The sequence below is a fragment of the Engystomops pustulosus genome, chromosome 5, assembly GCF_040894005.1.
Source record: "Engystomops pustulosus chromosome 5, aEngPut4.maternal, whole genome shotgun sequence".
NCBI classification, from domain to species: Eukaryota; Metazoa; Chordata; class Amphibia; order Anura; family Leptodactylidae; genus Engystomops; species Engystomops pustulosus.
In genome coordinates this window covers 159,042,248-159,068,206 of record NC_092415.1, presented here as the reverse complement: position 1 = coordinate 159,068,206, position 25,959 = coordinate 159,042,248, and the positions used below count along the sequence as shown (strand labels likewise).

The following is a 25,959-nucleotide window of genomic DNA, read 5'->3' as shown; positions in this document are numbered from 1 at the left end:
TTTTAGATCACTATTCAAAAGGGAAATTGGTCTATAATTGTCAGGACGAGTTGGATCTTTATTTTCCTTGTGAATGGTGACTACTTTTGCCAATACCATTTCCTCTGGAATTCTCTCCCCTGCCCTAAATGTGTTAAACAAGTTGGTGAGTTGAGGTATCAAGGTGTCCTTCATTTCAATATAGTAATCATTCGAAAAACCATCAGGGCCCGGGGATTTCCCTTTTTTTAATCTTTCAATAGCCAGTTTAACTTCTCCCAGCGTAAATGCTGCGTCCAGAATCTTATTTTGACCAGAATTCAATTCTGGGAGACCCAGGGTCATCAGATATTCCTTCATACTTTCGCTTGAAGGACTATCAACTTCTCCGGTTAATGCCAAATTATACAAGTTTGAGTAGTAATCACTGAACCTATCTAATATTTTTTGTGGGTCATATATTTCTTGACCATTAAATATTAATTTATCAATTCTCCTATCTATTTGTTCTTTCTTTAGTTTATTAGATAGTACTTCTTTAGCCCTCAATCCTACTTTATATTTTGTCATTCCTGATTTAAATAGGTTCTTAACATAGTCCTTTTCCATAAGCTGTTGAAGATGCTGTCTTAACTCTAATAAATGAATGTTGATTTGATCTGTAGGAGATTTTTTATGTAATTCTTCTAGACATGCAATTTTTCCTATTAGGGAATCTCTCTCTTGATTTTCTTCCCTTTTTAAGCGATGATTTAGCTCTGAGAGAAGGCACCTAATTACTGCTTTATGTGATGTCCAAAGTGTCACTGTTGACAACAGATTTGCCTCTTTCTGGTAAAAATGTTCCTGTATAGCCTTCTCAACTCTATCTGTATATTTTTTTAAAGTCCTAAACTTTAATCTCCAATTAGTATTGGAAAATGGGATTTTATACATTGTTACAGTCATGGTCGTTGGTGAAGAGTTCTGATATAACTTGGCCAAGATATCTCTGCCTTAGACCACCCTGTTCCATCCTTCAACCTACCCACCTTTTATTAAAAGTATTGAGTGTGGCACAAAAAGACAGAAACTTTTACATGCCTTGACAGCTAATAAGTTGGACCTTCCTTAGTCTAGCTACACACACTTTGAAATTTATACAATATATTCCTTTGTGTAACATATATCCTACTGCATCATGAAAATCATCAGGGATCCAAAACCAAATACCCCCCACAGATTAAATTGTCTCTGCAACTGATGAACACAAAATGAAACAGGAAGCAGTGATCTCTGTGGCCAGATGAGGGGGAATGGAAACTAAGCTGTAGTGACAGAGTGAATTAGAGCAGAGCTGTCTACGTCTTGTATCATTTTCTATATGTCAATGTAATGCAAAGAAAAATATGTATTTACAGGCTTCTGAAGGCTGTATGTTTTTTTATATTGGGGCTTATTTACTAAGGATAGCAGATCGCACTTTCGTCGGACTGTTCGCCGTTTTCAGAATTTGCATGGCTTTTACACACATTTAACAGGGGTCTGTGCTGGGATTGTGTCACACGTGATCGGCTGGGCACGGCTATGCTGGCTTCCATGCGACAGAAATTGGGAGCGTGCCGTCGGACGATCCAACTGATTCAGACTGAGGGCGGGACTTAAGATTCAAATTGTGTCGCAAGACAATGCACCTACATGCACCAGGAAGAAGAAAGTGAACCGGGCCGGACCCGGTAGTAAAATGCCCTACTGTGTTTGACTTAAAGTCCTATATATACAATGGGGTTCATTTATTTTAATTTCTTCTATTTCACTTCTATTGTTCTAAACCCTGTTTTGGGTGCATTTCTTTGGGTCTAATTTATCGTAATGGTCTTTTTATCAATACACTTTTCTGTTCCTAGCTTTAATTTTGCACCATTTTGTTTATTTTTGCTCTTTTTTCTGCCTTCCGTGAAAGAAACTTGATAACGTCAAGTTTTTACTGGCATAATTTTGCTTTTTTTTGGCCACAACAAGTACAACTGCCTTTTAAGATAAATAGGGCAAACTTGAGGCAGCAAACAACTTCACAAATTTTTTACAAAGGTGCAATGCAACAAAAAAAGGCACAACTAAATAATAGGCACAACTAAAATACTAAATAAAAACAAAAAGAAAAATCCCCCGTTGTGCATAACAATGCATTAAATTCGTTGATTTGTGACTTCATAAGGATATAAGGATTGGGATGGTACACTCAATAACAGAGCTAAACATTTTTATGCTTCATAGAATATTGTTCTTTATGTTCAACATTCTACCACAGACCAAAAATGTGTTATATTTCAGCAAAATACATAATTCTTTTTACCAATATTATTACAGATTGTAGCTATTCTCATAATACAGATGGTAGCTAGACTATATTTCCAGATGTAATGTGTTGAATTTTGCTTGGTACTTGGCTGCCAGGTTCTGTCAAGCTGATTTTAGTAGGACACATAAGCCTGTACATTATACCTGTTTCCTCTCTGGGGGAAGGCAGATGGTGAAATGCTTCTCCTCTCTTTAAAGCCAATCTTTTCAATGCTGAGTCTCTAGAAAGCTAGGAAGAATAACTTCACAGTACTTAGAAAACGGGTGTACAGTAATGTTAATATCGCGAGCGCTTCAGAGAGTTTTTGTTTGTATGTAATATTTCCAATTAGCAATTTTTGAGCCGCAGCTACAGTTTTGTAACATTTCTTTATGGTTAAAATAATAAACCATTAATAATTAATAATAAAAATAAAACATTGTTTGCCTTTTTTGAAATTGCAATTGACTCTATATCACAGGCTCTATGTGCTGTAATGCATTAATTTGTATGGTTCCTTTACTTTGTTGTCTCAAAACGGTAACAGATAAGTTACAGATCACTGTGTGTAAGAATTCTGGGGTCCAAACTGTCAAGTTCCCCTGTAAACAATGCACCAAATTATGCTCTGGCAGCACAAGTGAATGGTTAACCCAATCATCCATACACAGGTGAACTTTCTGTCCCCTATCCTGTGAATTCAAAATGTTACTTTTGTATGAAAACCCCTTTATTTTACTTGTAATAATCCATGTTTTTTTGGAATATGGGGGAAATTTTACAAGTGCCCACCAAGCTAATGGTTGATGTTATCCCAGTCCCCAAGGTCCCACCAGATATACCAGGAGGCTCTAAACTCCTAATACAAAAGGTCACACAGCCGGATAATTCTTCTAAAATTGCACTACAAACCTGCTTAGCATGGTGGCTCAGTGGTTAGCACTACAGCCTTACAGCTGTAAAGAGTTTGTATGTTCTCGCCATGTTTGCGTGGCCTCCAGGTCCTCCTGTTTCCCCCCACACTCCACAAACATATTGGCTGTGGAATATGTTGGCACTATATATAAATAAAGAAATTATTATTATTATTTTGATGTAAAGGCGCCGTGCACCAGGAATTGCGACTTTATCAAGGTGTCTACAGCAATACAAGCCTTAATGAATCCCCCCCATGGAATCACTGTATACTCTGCGCAGAAATGACGGTTTACCTGCCAAAAATGTACCAGTTTGTGATAAACTATACGTAAAAGTCTTTCATAGACAATTGAGGGCTTTCAGGTTTTAATCAAAATTAGCCATTGGGAATTTACTTTCTGAAGTCGTTCCTGAGTTGGATTCCCTCTCCCTGCACTATCCCTAAACCCTTTTAATCATATCCTTTTATTTAGTTTCCACTAAAATAAAGTTAATTACATTGAAATGCAATTTAACTGCAGGGGCTACTAAGTAAGGGAATAGCCTTTGTGAGCTCTGCGGTAAAGGATACTCCCTGCAGATCCAGCTAAGTGCTTATTGTATTCTGTTCTTTGGGTGCATCACCAGCAGCAGGAGCCAGCAGTAGGGGAGCTCTGTATTTTAGGGAAATCTAAATAAAAGAATTTGGTAAAAACTATTAAGGGAGGGGATATCCACCTTAGAAACTACTTCAAAAATTAAATTCCTGATGGTAGATTTCCTTTAAGCTCCATGTATAATTCGCTACAAAATGTATCTGCTTTCTGCACAATAAAACTAAATTATGTAACAATTGTAACAAAGAATTTGTTAGCTATGCACTAGAGATGAGCGAGCACTAAAATGCTCGAGTGCTCGTTATTCGAGACGAACTTTTCCAGATGCTCGAGTGCTCGTCTCGAATAACGAGCCCCATTGAAGTCAATGGGAGACTCGAGCATTTTTCAAAGGGACCATGGTTCGGGAATAAAATGTGTTAATTAATTGAAAAAGAATGTCTTCTGATAAGTTAGCAGATGTATGCAAACATCTGCAATCTATTCTTCACTGTTCCGCGCGTATATTATCTCCCGACAAGTTAACAGATGTGAAGAACAGTGAAGAATAGAATAAAAACAGTGAACACAGGATCATTTAAGTGAAAAACACAGTGAAGAATAGATTGCAGATGTTCTGCACATCTGCTTACTTGTCGGGAAATACGCTGTCCCGGGATCCGCTGCTCTTCTTCCACTGAAGTCTCCCCGATGTCTCCGTGCCCCTCGATGTCTCCGTGCCCCTCGATGTCTCCGTGCCCCTCGATGTCTCCGTGCCCCTCGATGTCTCCGTGCCCCTCGATGTCTCCGTGCCCCTCGATGTCTCCGTGCCCCTCGATGTCTCCGTGCCCCTCGATGTCTCCGTGCCCCGATGTCTCCGTGCCCCTCGATGTCTCCGTTCCCCTCGATGTCTCCGTGCCCCTCGATGTCTCCGTGCCCCTCGATGTCTCCGTGCCCCTCGATGTCTCCGTGCCCCTCGATGTCTCCGTGCCCCTCGATGTCTCCGTGCCCCGATGTCTCCGTGCCCCTCGATGTCTCCGTGCCCCTCGATGTCTCCGTGCCCCGATGTCTCCGTGCCCCTCGATGTCTCCGTGCCCCTCGATGTCTCCGTGCCGCTCCCTGATGTCTCCGTGCTGCCGCTGCCCCATGTCTCTGTGCTGCTCACCGTGTTCTTCACACATATATATTGTTCTTCACATACTATTTTGTTCGCACCGTTCCGCGCGTATCTTCCGACAAGTAAGCAGATGTGCCGAACATCTGTAATCTATTCTGCACTGTGTTCTGCACTGTGTTTTTCACTTAAATGATCCTGTGTTCACTGTGTTCACTGTTTTTATTCTATTCTTCATTGTTCTTCACTGTGTTTTTTTAATTAAATGCTCGATCTCGAGCAGGGGAAATACTCGTCCGAGCAACGAGCCGTCTCGAGTACCTTAATACTCGAACGAGCATCAAGCTCGGACGAGTATACTCGCTCATCTCTACTATGCACCAATCTCATATTAAGCTAGTGTCAACAGATTTGTTTGAAAACTTGAATACATCACACTTATACCATTGACAGTCCATTGGACATTCCTGATGGTAATGGTACTTGTTATTTTTTGTATTACAGCAGTCCTATGCACCAGCTCCCCATCCCATGGCTCCCCCCAGCCCCAGTACCAACAGTAGTAACAACAGCAGCAACAGCAGTGGAGAACAGCTGAGTAAAACAAACCTATATATAAGAGGACTTCCACCTGGCACAACAGATCAAGACCTCATTAAACTATGTCAACCGTAAGTCCTATTAAATTTGCATAATGTATGTACTGACCATTAAGGGTATGAGTTTTTCAGATGTTTTGCATATGGTTTATTTAATATTGAATCCATGGAGTTTTGCTTTTTCCTGGGCAGGTTTTATGTGCACCATTAAGGGGTACAACGTGTTCTATGCATTCAGAAATATCTAAAAGAAAACATAGACTGACTTTAAATTGTACATTTATCTAAACTGTGAATTGATACATAATACTAGTTGGTTTAGCTATGCCAAAAAATTGCGCTCTCAACCTTGGATTAATGTCGTGCAATGCAATTTAATATATGGCTTTCTGACCCAATTCTGACATAAACACTGACAATCTGAACCTTCCATCTAATTTTTTATCACTGTGCCTTTATTTTTTTGGTGCACATATAGTAGTGCCATCTGTGTGCCATATAAATCTATGGAAAATATACAAATACACTTTCCAGGATTTTAGGAAAACAATGCCTCTTTTGTCTACTTTGTAAGGTAGCCCTAAACAAGTCGTGCAAGACTTTCAAGAAACCTAATGACATGATGGAGGAAAAACCAAGCTGAAACCAAACCAGTATATATATTCCAATATATACCAAAATGCACAGTTTCCCAACTGGCCTAGCTGAGTGAGAGGCTTCAGGCTAGTCTTTAGAAATATGAGATCTCCATGGAGACTTTGCCAATTAAGGCTGCCTTGAAACATGTAGAGACTTACAGCTATTGATGCGCCACTGGGGGATTTGGGGAAATATGCAAATACATATTCTAGGATGGGATTGCCTATTTTGACTACCTTGTAAGCATGACTTTCAAGAAGCCAAGTGACATGATGCAGGATTAAAGCTGCATAACGTAGAAACCGACAGCTAGTCAAAAAACATCACAATCATGTCCTATGATACAGTCGTCCTATCTGTCTTTTTAGTCAGAATTCTCTGCGCAAATGATTGATGAACCTGTCTCATCATGTCTGGCAATTGAATAAGTATAGGTACTTTAGGGCCAATTTGTGAAGGATAGCACAAGAACTGATATTGAGGCCTGTTTTCTGCTGGAATGAATTCCAGTAATAACTGGTGTGCCTTTAAAAGCATATAGGTATAATGCAGGGACTGCATCATCTGTGTACCCTATATAAATAAAGAATTATTATTATGCACACCATGAAAATTGTGGGCATTTTTAACCCTACTTCTTACTTTTGAAAAGAGATATTGAAGTGGGGCAAAAATCGTGGTGGGCTTAAAATATATGTATATCAGAAGAAAATGCTAGAAAACATCATACTCAGTACTAAAATTACTTGTTTAAGAATGGCATTCAGGGGAGGACAATAAATCATTCCAGGCTTTGAAAAGAAATGATAAAACATGTTAATTCCATATAAAAAAAAAATGGTCCCTTGGTCTTTAAATAAGTACAATATTGTCCCCAAACCCTTATTTTAATGTTGTTTTCTAAGTTCATTCTTTACTTATTACTAACATATTCTGCTTTCAGTGACTATACATAGTTTTTGCACCAGTTCAGCTTCAATGTCACTGCAAAGGACATTTAAAAGTAATAGTATCAGCATAGATCCCACAGGTACTCTTCTAAATTCTGTTTACCACAAGAAATGTTTACCATCTCTCCTGAAACCAATGTCTTACAAAGTGTCAATTTACAACCCAATCCCAGTGCATTTCAACTTGTTTATCAGTATTCTAGAAGAAACTGTGTCAAAGGGTTAATTGAAAGCTAAGTAAGCCACATCTGCTTCTCTCTTCGAAATTATCGAGTTATCTGGTCTGTGTTCAGGTAGTGCTGTTTACTGCGCAGACCATGTAGTGTTCAGCATTTTGGATCAATCTTAGGAGAGTACATAATTCAATGAAGTTGCAAATGCACACATACAAGCATACACATACATAGACATATACACTCACCGGCCACTTTATTAGGTACACCATGCTAGTAACGGGTTGGACCCCCTTTTGCCTTCAGAACTGTCTCAATTCTTCGTGGCATAGATTCAACAAGGTGCTGGAAGCATTCCTCAGAGATTTTGGTCCATATTGACATGATGGCATCACACAGTTGCCACAGATTTGTCGGCTGCACATCCATGATGCGAATCTCCCGTTCCACCACATCCCAAAGATGCTCTATTGGATTGAGATCTGGTGACTGTGGAGGCCATTTGAGTACAGTGAACTCATTGTCATGTTCAAGAAACCAGTCTGAGATGATTCCAGCTTTATGACATGGCGCATTATCCTGCTGAAAGTAGCCATCAGATGTTGGTTACATTGTGGTCATAAAGGGATGGACCTGGTCAACAACAATACTCAGGTAGGCTGTGGCATTGCAACGCTGCTCAATTGGTACCAAGGGGCCCAAAGAGTGCCAAGAAAATATTCCCCACACCATGACACCACCACCACCAGCCTGAACCGTTGATACAAGGCAGGATGGATCCATGCTTTCATGTTGTTGACGCCAAATTCTGACCCTACCATCCGAATGTCGCAGCAGAAATCGAGACTCATCAGACCAGGCAACGTTTTTCCAATCTTCTACTGTCCAATTTCGATGAGCTTGCTCAAATTGTAGCCTCAGTTTCCTGTTCTTAGCTGAAAGGAGTGGCACCCGGTGTGGTCTTCTGCTGCTGTAGCCCATCTGCCTCAAAGTTGGACGTACTGTGCATTCAGAGATGCTCTTCTGCCTACCTTGGTTGTAACGGGTGGCGATTTGAGTCACTGTTGCCTTTCTATCAGCTCGAACCAGTCTGCCCATTCTCCTCTGACCTCTGGCATCAACAAGGCATTTCCGCCCACAGAACTGCCGCTCACTGGATGTTTTTTCTTTTTCGGACCATTCTCTGTAAACCCTAGAGATGGTTTTGCGTGAAAATCCCAGTAGATCAGCAGTTTCTGAAATACTTAGACCAGCCCTTCTGGCACCAACAACCATGCCACGTTCAAAGGCACTCAAATCACCTTTCTTCCCCATACTGATGCTCGGTTTGAACTGCAGGAGATTGTCTTGACCATTTTTACATGCCTAAATGCACTGAGTTTCCGCCATGTGATTGGCTGATTAGAAATTAAGTGTTAACGAGCAGTTGGACAGGTGTACTTAATAAAGTGGCCGGTGAGTGTATATTCATTGATAATAAAAAACCCTTCTATTGTGGATACTTTGTTTTTGAGCTAAAGAGAAACCTACCTATACCGAGCATAAATGTGCAATGTGCAAATTCTGCCACATGAACCATACACGATAAATACAATTTTAGGTTCAGTATAACCAGCTATTAAAGAGAGTCTACTCAAGCATTATAATCTATTGGACTCATTTTAATGAGCTGCAATGGTGATATTTTTCCAAACAGAGTGCCACCAAAACCTTCTTATTTTTTGCAAAGTGCCAACATGGGTATTAAAGCAGTAAATCATTGTTAGCTACCCTGTCCTGGCAGAGGACAACAAAGAATGAGGACTAGAAAGAAGGTGCAGAAATTGAGATTGTAGATTCCACCAGGTTCGCTTGAACAAAAAGAATCAGAAAGCATGGAACAGGAGCTTCAAAAAAATCCAGCTCTGTCCGCACCTTCTTCCTCCGGAAGTTCTATTGAGCCAAGAATGTGACACTTTATAAAACAATTTAAAATTTTTAAATTTTTCCAATTGTGAGAAATTATGTATCCATATGCTAATGAGGCTGTTGGTGCACCAAGGTCATACTTTAAAAACAATAAGATAAAAAGATCATTCCAGCTACATGCAGTGGATAATAAGCAATAGGGACAATATAATGGTAATAGGCTATAAGTTGTGATGCTAAATTAGTATAGCTAAATGTCATTAGCTATAATAATTCCTATGTAAAGCATCTGCCTGGGGCATTGGCTGTACAATAGGAGACTGTATGAATTGAATTAACATACCTTATACTAATCATGCAGGATGGGTACATGCAAAATTTTCTCCCCCTGGGACAGGAATGAGTTTGACCACGCCCCGACATGTGCTAGCTTCTTACCTAAAAAAATCCCCACCTTTTCAGGGTTGCATACAACACACAATAACCGCACTGCTCAGCTCTCTCACCTCTGTTTACCCTCCCATATAGATTGCGAGCCCTTACAGGTAGGGTTCTCCTTCCACTAGTCTCCTGATCACTGTAGATTTGTATTTGTACTTAAATTACATTAAGAGAAGAACAAATGTATGTGAACCCCTTACTGACTGTTTAGCACCATAAAAATTAATGGTGCTCTATAAATAAATTATAATAAAAGTAGATTTTAGTTGGTAAGTGTTGCCCAAGAGGACTAAAATGATTTAAAAAAGGTTCAGAGGTGGTTAAAAAATGTAAATGAGCATTTATGTTTGTCAGTTAATCCCTGTCACTACCACTCAGATGTTTACTAGGCCTCTGTGGGTGTCGCCTTCTGGTACCATCTTAGCTCATTGGAAATACCTGGCCAACCAAAGATGATGATTCTGGATTTAAAGACACCCCTCTGTGTCAGTGAAAGTCAACTTTAATTTGACATATAAATTCACTGACATAACTACCTCTGGCATCCATCCTGGGTTATATTGTCGCACCGTGTGACAGCAATGGGGGAGGGGGTGACGATCCACTGCTGTGACAGCTGGGTGTCTTTGTGAGTCTCCCAGACCTGTCATTCAGCAGTGTATGTTTTCGATTGATCAGACCCCCTATTATTCAAGTACCCTTAGGTGTCCAAAAACAGTAGAAAAAAAGCGCCCAAATGTTCAAATCACCACTTTTTTGCCATTTTGCAGCACATAAAAATTTTAATAATAAATGAACAAAAGTTCATACAGTCCCCAAAATGGTAGCAATAATCTCATCCTGCAATAAAAATTACACCAGGTCTGTACACTGAAGTATAAAATAGTTATTAGCATCAGTACATGGAAAAATAAATAATTTTGTTTGTACAAAAGATTTTTATTTTCGAAATCTACTAAAACATAATAATATCTATATAAATTTGATATTTCCATGATCGTGTTGACCCAAAGAATAGATGGGAGGTGTCATCTGGAGCATTCAGTGAAAGCTGTAAAAACAAGGCCCGCACAAAAATGGCATAAATGTGTTTTTTTTTTTTTGTCAATTTTACCATATTGAGAATTTTTCCAGCTACCCAGTACATAGCCTGCAATATTAAATACCATTACTAGGAAGTTCAATGTTTTTTTTTTACAGAAAACAAGCCCTGATACAGCTCTGTACGTGGACATATAAAAATGTTATGGATTTTTGAAAGTGGGGAGTGAAAAATAGAAATGAAAAAAGAAAAACAACTATGTTCTTAGGGGTTGACTGATTATTTTAATTACATTGGTTAACTGAAATCCCTTTAATAAAGACTCGTTAGATGTCCATATTACTATAATACATAAAGAGAGAAAAGATATGACCTTCTGCAATACTTGTAGAGCCATCTCCTTCATAAATAATGACAATAAAATATTCTGCAAAGTCATAGCAACTAGGTTACAATTTATTATACCCAAACTTATAAATCTTGAACAAGGTGGTTTCACCCCAGGGGAAGAAGCTAAAGATAGCACAACTCTAATAATAAATCTGATACAGTACGAGTTGATTGGTCAATTCTAAAACTAACCCTCAAAAAATTAAATTTCACACATGATGATTAACGGAACTTTCACCTCTTCTTTTGACATTACAAAGAGAACTAGGCAGGGGTGACCCCTCTTACCAGTTCTCTTTATGCTCACAATAGAACTATTCTCACAACTAATTCAAAAAAAATCTGATATCAAAAGGGTTAATGGGGATGCATATACTCATAAAACAGCAGCATAAGCTGATGAAATGTTTTTTAATCGTAGCTAATCCTAAGAACTGTATTTATAAATTTATTTATACAGCTTATCTTAAAGTTCAGAGTTAATTTTACCAAATTAGAACTTCTCAATATTACTGTTTCTAAAACAGAATGACAAGTGATCAAAGACTTGATATTTACTCAATAGCCCACACAAATTTTGTTCTGAAAAACCCATCCTTTGCTTATACTCGAGTGTATAAAAAAATAAACCTAGTACTCACCCTCCGGTGCTCAATCCGGTGTCCTCTTCTGTCTGAAGCACGCTTTCAGGTTCCACCCATGCCAGCAGATGCACGTCTATGGGATCTGTCAGTGCACAAACTATGACACAACAGTATCACTGCCTGCTGACGTCAAAGTTTATGCACCAGCAGAAACACAAAGATGAAATAGACCTGAAGACACTTGAAGACACTTGAAGACAAAGCCCTTCTCCCACGCTTTACAAAGAAAGGTCTTCAAATGCTTGCAGATATAATTTAATTATTCAAACCAGATATCTGTTTCTTATATTGAAAGGGATTAGGTAGCGGCATAGTCGTCTCCTGGATAGACAAGCACTTTTTGCGAGACACAAGAACGTCACAGGTTCAACTGGCCGCAACCATAAAAATTATGGCAGCAGAAATATAGAACCAACAAAATAAATCCTAGGCTGTCTGGGCACTAACTAAACATCAAGCTTATGACTCACAGTTATTTTCCCGGGTACAGAGAGTCCTGAGTGTCATCACTGATTTCCCTTAATTAGCTCAGTACACCTGTAGACCAGTTATTGAGGACAACCAAAACCTAAATGAAGAGGAGTTTGCTAAGTACTGACATACATACTGGTTGCTTTCTAGAAACGATGTGAGGAACGTTGGGCAAATGTATACCCCCTCCACCACTTCTCCATACACTTTATAATAATATATACTATCTACAAAACTTTTCTTCTGTCCTGCTCTGAGCTGAGGCTTCTGCAGATTGTTTGGTAAATAGAAGGTCATAAAATGTAAATAGAGTTGGCAGGTCCTGTCTGTAGTGTCTGTTCTAGTATCTGCTGAGCTCTGCTGCTGGGGATGAGCTGCTCTGCACAGGGGCACAGTGCTTACTTCTCAATTAACGCCCCCTCCGGGCTGGAGTGTTTTTGCGCCCGTTTTTGCACCTGAATGAAAAAACACAAATTATGAATATTATTAGGCGCAGCAAAACATCTGGATTGGTAGGATAAATGAGAGAAACATGGTTATTTTTGCTGCGTGGCTAGTTTGGCGTTTATTTGCAAAAATGGCACAAAAACAGTGCACCAGTATGAAAAGGAGCAAAAACAACAGAAAAAATGAATGATACATCTGGCCCATTGTTTTTCAATGGATTTGTTGTTTTTATCTTATCTTACTAAAGTTCAATGTAGTTTTTTTTTTAAAAGTCCGAAAAAAATCACAAATGCTATACAGCACTGACCTGTTTAACTTCCCCTTTGTGTAAAAAATTTCTGGTTAAAAATAATTTTAAAAGTAAATTTTTGACAATGTTTGGCAATGTTATATGCATTAAAAACATTTGGGATCTATACTGCTTTATTTAAACTCATCAAAAGCTGTTCAAATTTTGACAAATGGACAAAACCGCTTACCATATATACTCGAGTATAAGCCTAGCTTTTCAGCACAAAAAATGTGCTTAAAATCCAAACCCGGCTTTTACTTGAGTAAAAAAAATATAGGTTTTACCAGGTTTTTGTTGTAAAATTAAGGGCCTCAGCTTATACTTGGTCGGCTTATACTCAAGTATATACAGTATTTGTAAAATGATTAGATTGTGAGCTCCATTGGGGACAAGGACTGATTTGGCAAGCTCTGTGTTGCACTGCATAATCTGTGTGCGCTATATAAATAAGGGGATTATTATTGATTATTATTAATCTAAAAAAAACCTGCCAGTGCACTTTTTTGGCTGCAATATGCAATAAGGGGGGACATTTATCGGATGGCTGACTGTTTTTTTGCTAAAAAATGTGCACATTTTTTAAAATTGCATCCTCCACACCAGGCATTGATGTTAGATTAATAGGCACAGATGCAATTTAACACAAGGAGGATCCACCTAAGACAAATTAGACTTATGCCCCTTTCACACTTGCGTTTTTTACACGGGTGTTAAGCACATGCTTTTGATGCACAGAACTTGCATTCCATAGTAATCAATGGGTTTTTTTCCAACTTGCTTTATTTTTCACACACACACTGCATTGTTTTTAACGCACATTTAAATCTCAGCATGCTCTACTTACAAGTGACACGCGTGAAAAACGCACCATACCAAGTCTATTGAGACTGCATAAAAAAAACAACTTGCATTGCACTTGCATGTGTCTCAGAGTGCAATGCATTTTCAATTGCCATAGAAAAAATAGAGCATAGTCCTGAGTCCTTCATGAGCGTTATCTGCTCATGAAAAATGCATTGAAAAAAAAATGTGGGTGTAAAACTGAGACACTGAAAACCTCTGACTTAAAACTGATTGAATTTTTATAAAAAATTTCAGTTGTTTTCATTGCTTTCCTTGATTGCACCCTGATCAGACTCTGACATAACGCAAGTGTAAAAGGAGACTTAGGCTGCATTCACTCGAACATCTGATTTCTCCAGTCCCGTATTTCTGTGCCACATGAGACCATATATACGTGACGTTTTCCATCCCTATGCAGCATGTATTAAACCCATATTTATACGTCCCCACAGACTTCTAAGGGTATACGGAACTGAAATACGGGAGAAAATAAGACATGCTCTATATTTTTAAATGATCCATATACGGTAAGGTATGGCGTAAACAACGGCAATGAAAAAAGATAAATCTCCCCCATATGTTTTTATGAGAAAATTAGTTGTATCGCCCAACTCAGATTGGACCAGTGTTCTGATACCTGGAGGCCCGGGAAACTTTCATCAATAAAAATATAAGAGCATTTGACTCGTATGAGAATGTCATATTTCATCATGATATACTAAGTGATTACTATGAATCCATGTCCCTTTTGTCCTTATTGAAGTCCTAAATATTTGTCTCGTTCTTTTTTCCTTTCCTTTTAGTGCATTAAAATGCACATTAACATTCCCTAATTTCCCCTCCTCATTGTCTATAAATCAATGCATTAAATTGTATTTTTTCTTCTTTGGAAATTCTATATTCAGGGGGTATATTTCCCCTTGCTTTTCTCCTTCACCATTTTTTTTAGTTCCCTTTAGCTGAAAAATGTAAAAAAAAAAAAAAAAAGGAAACTCACTTATGTGTTAACTCCTCTTTGCTTGCCCTTTGCGTTTAGACATCAGCCGGTGCAGGTCCGGAGTCTAAAGCAACGTTGTTAGACGTCACAGAAGTTTTCTGCTGCTCCCGTGCTAGTAGGGTGACTAGGTCTGGTTTAACCAGAGCTTCTGGGTTTTATCAGACCCGGTAAAATTCTGATCAGTCATAGGCTTTCATAGAAAACATGGTAAAAGAAAAAAAATTTTAAATTTAAAAAAAAAACTGAAAATGTCGGCCTCATCGACAACATACAAGGTAACAACACACATACACAAAAAATATATATCCATACAAAAACATTCACATGTCCCCATATAATAAAAAAAAGGCCAGTCTTCATTACAAAAAACATCGCCATAGTTACTCCGTTTATCCGACACTATACATGTGATAAATCAAAACGACCAAAACAAAATAGGGAATTCATTAATAACATTCATTTTGAGTTCATTTAAAGTACTATACATTACAAAAAAGCCTTTTTTACACCACAAACAAAACTAAGAATGAAAAGAAATCTTTAGACTTTAATTAGCTTTTAACTAGCTATATGTGTCCCGAAAAAACACTTAAAAAATTTTAAGATATCATGCAAAAAAAAATGTTATGGACCTTTAGGCCCACTCCACACTTGCGAGTGTGATGCAATGAACTTAGCATCACACTCGCAGTGTGTGCTGCCGAGATCTCCCAGCCCGAGCGCTGCAAACCGGGACTCAACTCAGCATGTCAGTTCACTTCCAGTTTTCAGCGTTCGGGGCGAGTTAATCGCATCACACGCGCAAGTGTGGAACGGGCCTAAACTTCCACAAACGAAAATTTGCTAAAAATTCCTGGTCGCAAGAGCCTTTTCAGGCCATGTCATTAAGTGGTTAAGGGGAAATTACTTAATATTGATCTGTACAGTGATGCAGAATATCACGTTCTATATTGATAAAGCATTATCATTATTTGACCTAATGCAGGAATGGTAGTTTTGGATTTTGTAATGTAAGGCTTGTGAACAGAAATGAGAAACAAAGCTTCAGGAAGGCTTCTGGGAGGAGCTAAAATGTTGAAGCCTGTGTAAATAAAAGTAACTTACTTTATTGCTACTTAATATTGTGTGGTGTGCTGGCACATTTTTATTTTAAGTAAGATAGATTCTAATTGTAAAATATAGAGAAATAAATGACATTTTTATGGAAGCATAATTTAGGTGATTTGGATTCTGCTAAACAAAAGTTGACCTGATTTGCTTCTGTTTGTCTTCCTTCAACCTTGACATTTTTTCTGTGCTGTCCTAATAACTACTTGCTTTATTAAAACAATAAAACGTGAGAAAAAAAAGAATAAAAAAAAAATAAACACCAAAACACATATTTAATATGTTAAATATTAGAATTTAATCTTATCCAGCCCCTTCTAACACTTATCTGTGTTTAGATGTAGCGGAAAGGAAATGATTTTGTTTTTTAGCTACCCTTAAGTGCTTTTCGGGAACAGAGCAAGCCACCTCCAGCAGCTGAGTTGATTTCAGGAGTCTGTATTAAATTATGCATGCACTTTTCCTCTCACATACAAGTTCTAACAAGAGCGTATCTCGTTACCACTCACCATGAAGACATCTGTTTTTTATGGGAAATTGAGAGCCATGATAGTATTTGTGGGAAAGCATGATTGACAGAGTTGCTTGTGATAAATGATTCCAATACTGGAATGTGAGATGAATATTGAGGTAGGACATTTTTATTTGTGCTAAAATTACAGGATTATAAAAATGTAGGACTTTTAGTTTTCATTTTTTTAAAAATTAAATATGAAGCTAATGCTGACAGAAATATCCTTACGAGAAAGAGATCCCTAGGCTCAAAGGGATTGTATTATGTTTCATTTTCATCCCTAATGCACACATTTTTGTGTTTGGTCAGAATCCCTACAGTGTGACTGTAGGGATTTCTTCTACCTTGTGTAAAAATGGGGCAACCACTTAAATGGATTATTCCCAAGATTCTTACAAATACTAAGGATAACAATATAACACATTTTATATTTCACTGTTTTTAACAAAAATACAGCATTTCACAGATATAATTTCAACCTGTCTCTATCAGTCCTGGTGTACACAATTTCTGTAAATCAGAAGCCTAGGGTTAGGACAGGTTCTCCTCTCTGCAGTGGCCCCTCCCCTTGCATTCCAAGACAAGCTAGCATACACAGACTTCCTGCCAGCAAACAGGGAGGAGAGTAAATCTGCAAAAAGGCAGATAAGGTTTTTATAGAGGGGAGGGAGGCACAGCAGAGCTGACAGTGTATGTTATGGCTCAGATAGAAAAACTGAGAATGTCATTGGGGCAGATTTATCAAGTGTCTGAAAGTCAGAATATTTCTAGTTGTCCATGGCAACCAATAACAGCTCCCCTTTAAAATATTCATGAGCACTGGAAAAATGAAGGCTGAGCTGTTATTGGTTGCAATGGCCAACTAGAAATATTCTGACTTTCAGGCAGCTTGATAAATCTGCCCCATTATGTCTTATTAGCATCTCATCATCTCTCATCTGTCTCATCTCTCTTTTTCTATGTGTCAAATACTAGTGAATGTTCAGAGGCTAATTGAAAGTGTATATAGACCTGGAACCTGATGATCTAACCACATTGTCAGCAAACAGCATGTCACAGCACTAGAGAGATCATAATGTGACTGCTTAGAGCAGTGATGGCAAACCTTTTAGAGACCAAGTGCCCAAACTACAACAAAGACCCGCTTATTTATCACAAAGTGCCAACACAGAAATTTAATTTATGATTTATACTCCCTCCTCTGTCACAGTTTTCATTGATACCAGCCCCTGAGGACACCAATAAAGCAGAAAATAGTCCCAGGTACAGCTGTCACTTTAAAATAGCTCTGTTCCCAGCAAGTCCTGGGCTGTCTGGGACTGCAGAAAGTTACCTGGAGTCATCTCTGGTGATGGCCTGAGTGCCCACAGAAAGGGCTCCGAGTGCCACCTCTGGCACCAGTGCCATAGGTTAGCCATCACTGGCTTAGAGAGTCCCCGCCCATACTCTGGAATTTTAGAATGACTAGCCTAGGCATTGCTTGCTGGAATGGCTGTTCAGTAGCCAATTCGGCAACATGTCTGGGTCGTGCGGGATGCACCTGAACCCAAATGGGTAGGGGTCCCCTCATCTCTAGTAGAGATGAGAAGCTCAGTTCCGCTCATCTCTAGCAGATATGAGAAGTTGGATAATTGCGAAGAAATAAATGTTTGAATAAGTTGAAAAAGTGGAAGTGTATTTAAGAAAAAGAGCAATGCTAGAAAGAGATGTAAACATATCTTAAAATAGCATAAAATCTACAGTCATTTAGTGATTTAACTGTCATAAAATTTCCAGAAATAACATTATAGTTAATTGTTCAAATAACTGATATAGCTGATTTAGGAAACTTTAGTAGTGATAAAGCATAATATATACGTTTTTACATTCATAAAGCTTAATGATCCTGAATAAACATAAAAATTATTTAAAATTACACAATAAATCAAGCAGCAGAGATGGAAGATGAAGAATGCCTTGCTAATGAAGGTAAATTAAATCTCCAAAAACAATGCAAGTTTTTTTGTTAATTCTCATAAATTAACCTGTTTATAAATATCATCAAACTGATAATCAGGGAAATACTATCTTATATGGCACTGCAAATCAGAAATTATTTTTTCATTATGTTCATTAACAGATTATAAAACTATGGCATGAAGCAGGTGTCTATTTTGTGTTATATGCCTTACAGGTGAAGGCTTCTTACAGTAAAAGCACAAAATTGTAGACAATGATCTATAAAACCTAGATAACAATTAAAAAATAAAAAAGTTAATACAGGATCGATTATTAACAGCCTTGAAAAAAAGGTCTTACTCAGCCTTGATTTGTATTATAACTGCATCAACAGTCTAATTAGTGAATGTATCACCTCGCATTGGAAGACAGTGGTGACACTTCACTTGCTGGTGCTTACTGCTCCAACCTATACTAAGAGGGCGAGGTGTTTTAGGCGTCTTATGCTTTTACTATATGCGCGCTTTTAAATTGGAATGTGTGAGTATATACAATAAATACTATTTCCTTTTTGAACCTGGCAATCTGCACTATCCTTTCGCATACCTCCTGATGTAGGATTGGGAACACGGTAACGAGACGAGGATTGTGTTTCAACCCACTAAAGGAGGACGATTGGCGATGCAAGGAGTCGGGGATATCTTTTATTTCCAGTCCATGAAGAGGTGGTGAGAGGCTCTAGCCATTTGACAAACAGTATAAGGAGTAGAGCACTAATTTTATATCTTTGAGGGTCCTACCAGGACCGCTATAGCTCACACCAAGATCCAGGTGTAAGGTATAGCATAAGCACCAGACCAGGGTGTCCCCGTCCCAGCACAATCCTCTTCCCTCCATGCCCTCTCCATGTCTGTTTCTTGTGAGGTTGTGTAGGGAGCTCTATGCCTGGCATTGAAAATGGCTTATGCTACAGAAAGCGGTCGTACATGCAATGAAAAATTCCCTATTGTAGTGTAAAGATTCAGTGACTTTGGGACCTTGAATAATGGAACATTTACTTTTGCTTGAACTGATGTAGGTCTAGAATTTCCTTCATCATCCCTGCAGAATACTATTGAAGGTCTTTAGGTTAATCTCGAGATTGGTTGCAACTGTATCAAAGAAGAATTTTGACCTAGTAGAATACTGCAAAAAGTAGGACCTTATCTTCCAAGAAGCAAGCCATTAACTAGATCTATAGAACATTTAAGTCTATAGTACATTTAGTACTTTCCAACTTTTCTCTGTATAGTTTAGAAAATACAAATTTTCATTAAAGTATGGTATGTATGACCATTGAAAGGGTTTATGTATTGTCATTTCACATCCAAAATGTCCAAACCTTTGTATGAAATTGAATATTCATCATCAAGTTTTCTCTCTCCACAACTGGTCAACAGCCACTTAAGATACAAAATGTTACAATATAGGAAATAAATGTTGACTCACAACTATATTTTTGTTGTGCTCCTGACACTGTGGTTTTCAATAAACATTGCCAATGTTTTTGGCAGCTACTGTTCTTTGCTAGGGTGTAACTAAGTACTGAATGCACATCCAATCCAACCACTCAATGTAAGGAATATCTAGTAATTGGTACCAGTACAGTCTGGACTTCTTAGTTTGAGGAAAAGATAATTATTTGTCACCATAGCAACAAATTCAATTGTTTTATCAGCTCATTCTGTCCAAAAGTAAATATCAGAAATAAACTTGAAATTCCTAACATATAAAGATACATTCTACATAATTTCTGTTCGCTATATTTGGGTCTACCATATGTTCTATTTGTAATCTCATGGTCACAGAAAAACAAAATGGTTTGTAGATTTAAATAAAGCTTGAAAGTAACAAAATTAGACAAATTGCCTTTTTTGGGAAAAAAGATCGGCATTAAATTCTAGAGATGGGTAAGTTGGTATGGATACTTTGTTCTTTGTAATTTGATGGTAATTTTCCAAGAATGTTTAATATGGCAACAGCAGATATGGATAAAAATAATCCAAAAACAAAAAGCATTTAAATGCTGCCATTTAAATAAATTTAAAAGCCAGAGGCATGTGCTCCTTTACCGGCGTTATGAACTTCTCAAAATTTAAATTCTGCCAAAATAGGCATGTGAAACTGTGAACCACAATGTTACACTGTGGGCTCAGATCCCCAAGCTTGGACTTCAGGTAGAAGATTGGGTTAGAATTCTGAATCATCCCCACAGGTTACACCAGTTATCAATGTTGGAACAGATGGCCCTCTAAATTCTGGTGGGTATTGGCAGCCAATGAATAAATGCATATTCTGGTATTGCCTGCGCGCCACTGACACCCATGATTGGCACCAGCACTCATCTCTAGATAATATGTTTATAACAATACATTATATATTTGAATTTCAAACTTTAACCACTAACAGTCATACCCTTCTTTATGTTACTAAACTATTGTCAGATTTTTGGCACTTCCTTTAGTTTTGTAACATCTGAAGAGTATCATCTATTGTTATATAGTTTTTGACAGCATTTTAAGCAATTTTTATTTTTTTACATTTACAAAATATCAAAAATCAATAAAATATATATATTTTGAAGACAATCTCAATCTCTAGATCAATTACTTATGAACACCGAAGAGGGAGAGAAAGGGATTTAGGTAAGCTTACAGGTGACACTCTAAAATAGGGACACCTGGGTGCGAACAAAATAGTATGTGTAGAACACATTGAAGAACACGGTGAGCAGCACAGAGACACCGGGGAGCAGCACAGAGACACCGGGGAGCAGCACAGAGACACCGGGGAGCAGCACAGAGACACCGGGGAGCAGCACAGAGACACCAGGGAGCAGCACAGAGACACCGGGAAGCAGCACATGGAGACACCGGGGAGCAGCACATGGAGACAACGGGGAGCAGCACATGGAGACACCAGGGAGCAGCACATGGAAACACCGGGGCAGTGCATGGAGACATCGGGGCAGCTCATGGACACATCGGGGCAGCACGGAGACATATGGGGCAGCACGGAGACACATCGGGGCAGCACATGGAGACACCGGGGAGCAGCACATGGAGACACCGGGGAGCAGCACATGGAGACACCGGGGAGCAGCACATGGAGACACCGGGGAGCAGCACATGGAGACATCGGGGCAGTGCATGGAGACATCGGGGCAGCGCATGGACACATCGGGCAGCACGGAGACACATCGGGGCAGCACGGAGACACATCGGGGCAGCACGGAGACACATCGGAGCAGCACATGGAGACACCGGGGAGCAGCACATGGAGACACCGGGGAGCAGCACATGGAGACACCGGGGAGCAGCACATGGAGACACCGGGGAGCAGCACATGGAGACACCGGGGAGCAGCACATGGAGACATCGGGGCAGTGCATGGAGACATCGGGGCAGCGCATGGACACATCGGGGCAGCACGGAGACACATCGGGGCAGCACGGAGACACATCAGGGCAGCACGGAGACACATCGGGGCAGCATATGGAGACATCAGGGCAGCACATGGAGACATCGGGGAAGCATGGAGACTTCAGTGGAAGAAGAGGAGCGTATCTCCCGACAAGTAAGCAAATATGCAGAACATCTGCAATCTATTCTTCACTGTGTTCTTCACTGCGTTTTTCACTTAAATGATCCTGTGTTCACTGTGTTCCCTGTTTTTATTCTATTCTTCACTGTTCTTCACATCTGCTAACTTGTCAGGAGATAATATACGTGCGGAACAGTGAAGAATAGATTGCAGATGTTTGCATACATCTGCTAACTTATCAGAAGACATTCTTTTTCAATTAAATAACACATTTTATTCCCGAACCATGGTCCCTTTGAAAAATGCTCGAGTCTCCCATTGACTTCAATGGGGCTCGTTATTCGAGACGAGCACTCGAGCATCAGGAAAAGTTTGTCTCGAATAACGAGCACTCGAGCATTTTAGTGCTCGCTCATCTCTACATATAACGCTATATCTCTAAAAAAAACATAGAAAATATATTTGGCCTTCCACTTGGAATTAGAATACAGGAATACAGCATATTGTCAGTTTATGTAGTCAGTTCATATTTTAAAATGATGTTGACTATTGAGAACAAAATTATAGCTCATTTAGGTTGCAAAAAGAGGACCTGTCACTACCCTACAGCTGCACACGAACATTTGCTGTCAGAATCCTCTGAATGGACTCTACTTGTTGAGTCCAGAGCTCCTGAGCCACACCCAGAGCTGCCTTGCAATATCTGACTGATTCCTGGAAAGGTAACTGGTCCATTATGGAGATAGTGTTGGCTGTGAAATAAATGGTGCAATGGCTAGCCAGTCAGCAGCTGGGGGAAGCATTTTTGGGCTGGATAAATGGCTTCTGCTGCGTTCTTTCAGGGTTATTCACTTCTTGCTTCTGACTGAGACCTGACTCTGTGAACCGCAATCTGAAACCGGAATCTTCCATAACTCGTGGTTGGTTCTCTTGTCGGTAACCCTGTGTCCTTCCAGCAGCCCTGTAACCCGGAACCTGGAAGCTGAACCCTGTTTCAGAACCTGCATCCTGTTTTTGTCTTGTACCCTAATTCTGTGCCTGTTCCCTGATATACTCATATGTCTTCAAATTTATCTGCCCTGGCAGAAACTATGAATATTTATATGAAACCCTGACATTTGTTTTATCTGTCTGCAAAACATGGATCTATCTTACGTTTCTGTGGTCAGTGTGTCTTCAGAATATGCATGTTAGTGTGGGGGCAGGATATTAGGTAATTTATCAATATACATCTATAAAAAGTTCCTCTCCTCTCTCTTGATATGTAAAGTGAAGCCTTCTGTCTTTTACGTAATCAGCCAGACATTCCTGTCCATAAAATGGCCACAGATGGAGGGTCATGTGATTTATAACTGGTGATTGTTCATGGACAGATAGAGATCACATGACCCTCCATCTGCAGCCATTTTATGATCGGAATGTCTGGCTGATGAGGTAAAACACAAGCCATAAAAGGTAGAAGAAAATCATTTAATAAATGAATATTGGTACATTTTCTAATACCCTGCCCCTATTCTTACACACACATTGCAAAAAACATGAGGTAAAGTGGCCAACCCCTTTAAGGCATTGTCCAGGACTGCTGTAATTTTTATCAACAGAATAAAATCTTTTACTTTAAAAATGCTGAAACAACAAAAAAATCCCAATTCTACTGGACAGTTCTTTGTGTAAGAAATACTGTGTAAATTATGTATACTCCTCCTCCCTCAAATATTCGAATTACTTGAATAAAGTAATACTAATAATAATTGGTTGCTTTGTATTATTTTAAAGATTTAGGGGATTACTCAGAGAGATGCAAAAATCCTGTTTTGGCTCGTCCACAGAAAAACTCCAATTTAATTAATTTCCCCTGTGGCGCATATGCTCTAAAATAATTATTTGGTTTACTTTGTGCCAGAGAGTCATGAAAAAATAAATGAACAACCTTTTTTTCCTGCAGAATTTTAATGGTAAAATATTTATAGGTTTATTTATGTATTGTTAGGAAATTAGACTATGTTAAAAGGATATCATCCTTTATAGAATATTTATTTAATATTAGAGATGTTTTATATAATTATTATTTTGTTAAAATAATAAAATATTGTATATTATATTTGTGCCTCTCAATGGCACAGTGACGCTAGAGAAGAAGAGCCTTTTCCAAAATGAACTCACAAAGCTGGAAACATGAACCTATCTAAAATCATCAGTTCACTGGAAATAAGGGCCTAGCCCCAACAACTTTGTATACAATATTTGAAAATTGTATCTGCATTCAAGGAGGTAGCTGTTTCCATAGACCTTCAAAGTTCAAAAGGGATTATACACATGTATACACATCTACCAGCTGAAAATGGCCATTGCAAGTTGTAACCGAAGGCTTGTCCAAGACCCTGTACCATGGGTAACATGAAGTATTTGTCAATTAAAACATGTTTGTAAAGTCCCTGAAATCCAGTCCTTGCACTGATGTATAACAGTTTCAGTAACTTCTTTTTGAGAGATTCCATGGTCTACCGATTTGTGTCAAAGCCGTTTTTACCTTAATACTCTTACCCTTACCAGCTATTCAATGAACATCTGAAAATAGTCTATTACGTTAAATATAAATTATGAGTATATGAAATGTTAAAAATGTACTAAAATGCCATGTACACCAGTAGGCTCTCATTCTCTTTCTTGTAAACGTGTACATTTTAAATCTACTGGGTGTTCGTGAGGGTGAGTTTTACTTGGAGAAAATTGAGATCCTACAGTTGTAAAAATATGTGAAGAAATTAGCAGAAACAAATTAAAATACTGTTATAAATCAAACAGTATTTCAGAGAGTAGGACTCTCAAAAGAGACAATGGGAGTCCTACTTGCCCCTCTCTTCTTGCTTAAAAAAATCGGTTCAAAATCATAAAGCTCTATATATCATGTCCTTAGCTTGGATAAAACTGAATAAATCACCTGATAGATGATTTATAGAAAAGGAAACAGAAAACAAGGGCACCTCATACGGCTGTATGACCATAAAGAGCGAGATATATCGTATAGGAAATGTGCTCACCTGGCAAGGTGAGATGATTTGATTTTATGGTTGCTGCGTCTTTCCCTGTGCTGGTGGTAAGGAAGTAGCTGGAGTACAGAGTACAGCAATAAATGGTTATAACTCAGGGTTGGATAGGAGTGTGGCAACACATTTTGACACTAAAACATGAATCTTCATCAGGCCCAGGAAGGATAGCTTAAAGGTGTGTTTTCACATAGACAAAATTCTTAAATATACTTAAGGGTTATAAAAAAACACACATTCTCTTTTAGAATGTTATTAACAAAAATACAGCAGTTCACAGATATAATTCCATCTTGTCTCTATCAGTCCTGGTGTTTTTATTTTGATCGTCCCTTAATATGACCATAAACTCCTGACTATGGTAGACAGATTCCTCTGGCATGAATAATTTGTCTTGTACTGAAAGAGAAGGGGCAGGAGGCAGAGGGCGCTAGAGACAGTGGCACTTCCTGTCTAGCAGTAGCGAGCAGCAGGGACAGCAGCAACTCTGCAGACAAGATAAGTTCTTGATCTGAGGGGTTGACTTAGCAGAGCTGATTGTGTGCTTTCTTGATCAGGTGAGGTAACAAAGCTGAGTGTGTCATTGTGCTTTCAATCCATCTCATGATTCCAATCTCTCTCATATCTCTTTTTCTGTTTCTGATCATCTTTAGAAGCTAAATAAAAGTGTAGATAAACCCTGTACCATGATAATATCAATACATTGTCAGCTCACAGCATCTCTTAGCACCAAAAAATCATGCAGTGTCTTCTCAGCTACTGCCTGCCCACACTGCTGAATTTTACACTATCACTGAATGATAGGACCACAAATAGCAATAAAACTGAATAAAATTGCAAATTAAAAGGGTTAAAATGATCTTTATTGTATAAACATCAGTATGGGATTCATATTTGAGAAAGTTCTTCATGAGCAAACCCCTTGTAGCAGCAACAGGTTTATTTGTAGCATGCCGCAGAACATGGCAAAACACTCAATAAAACCTTACAGTTTTGTCATCTCTCAAACCTGCTTTTTTACAACTACTG

General features: G+C 38.7%; 1 protein-coding gene across 2 annotated transcripts in view; it reads left to right on the top strand.

The window, feature by feature from the left end:
• The window catches only part of RBMS3 (RNA binding motif single stranded interacting protein 3), a 450,602-nt gene that overhangs the window by 128,065 nt on the left and 296,578 nt on the right, over positions 1 to 25,959 (top strand). For both annotated transcript variants that reach the window (XM_072153580.1, XM_072153581.1), the window contains exon 2: positions 5,411 to 5,577. In XM_072153580.1, the coding sequence (XP_072009681.1) occupies positions 5,411 to 5,577 (167 nt within the window). The remainder of the gene's footprint in view (positions 1 to 5,410; positions 5,578 to 25,959) is intronic.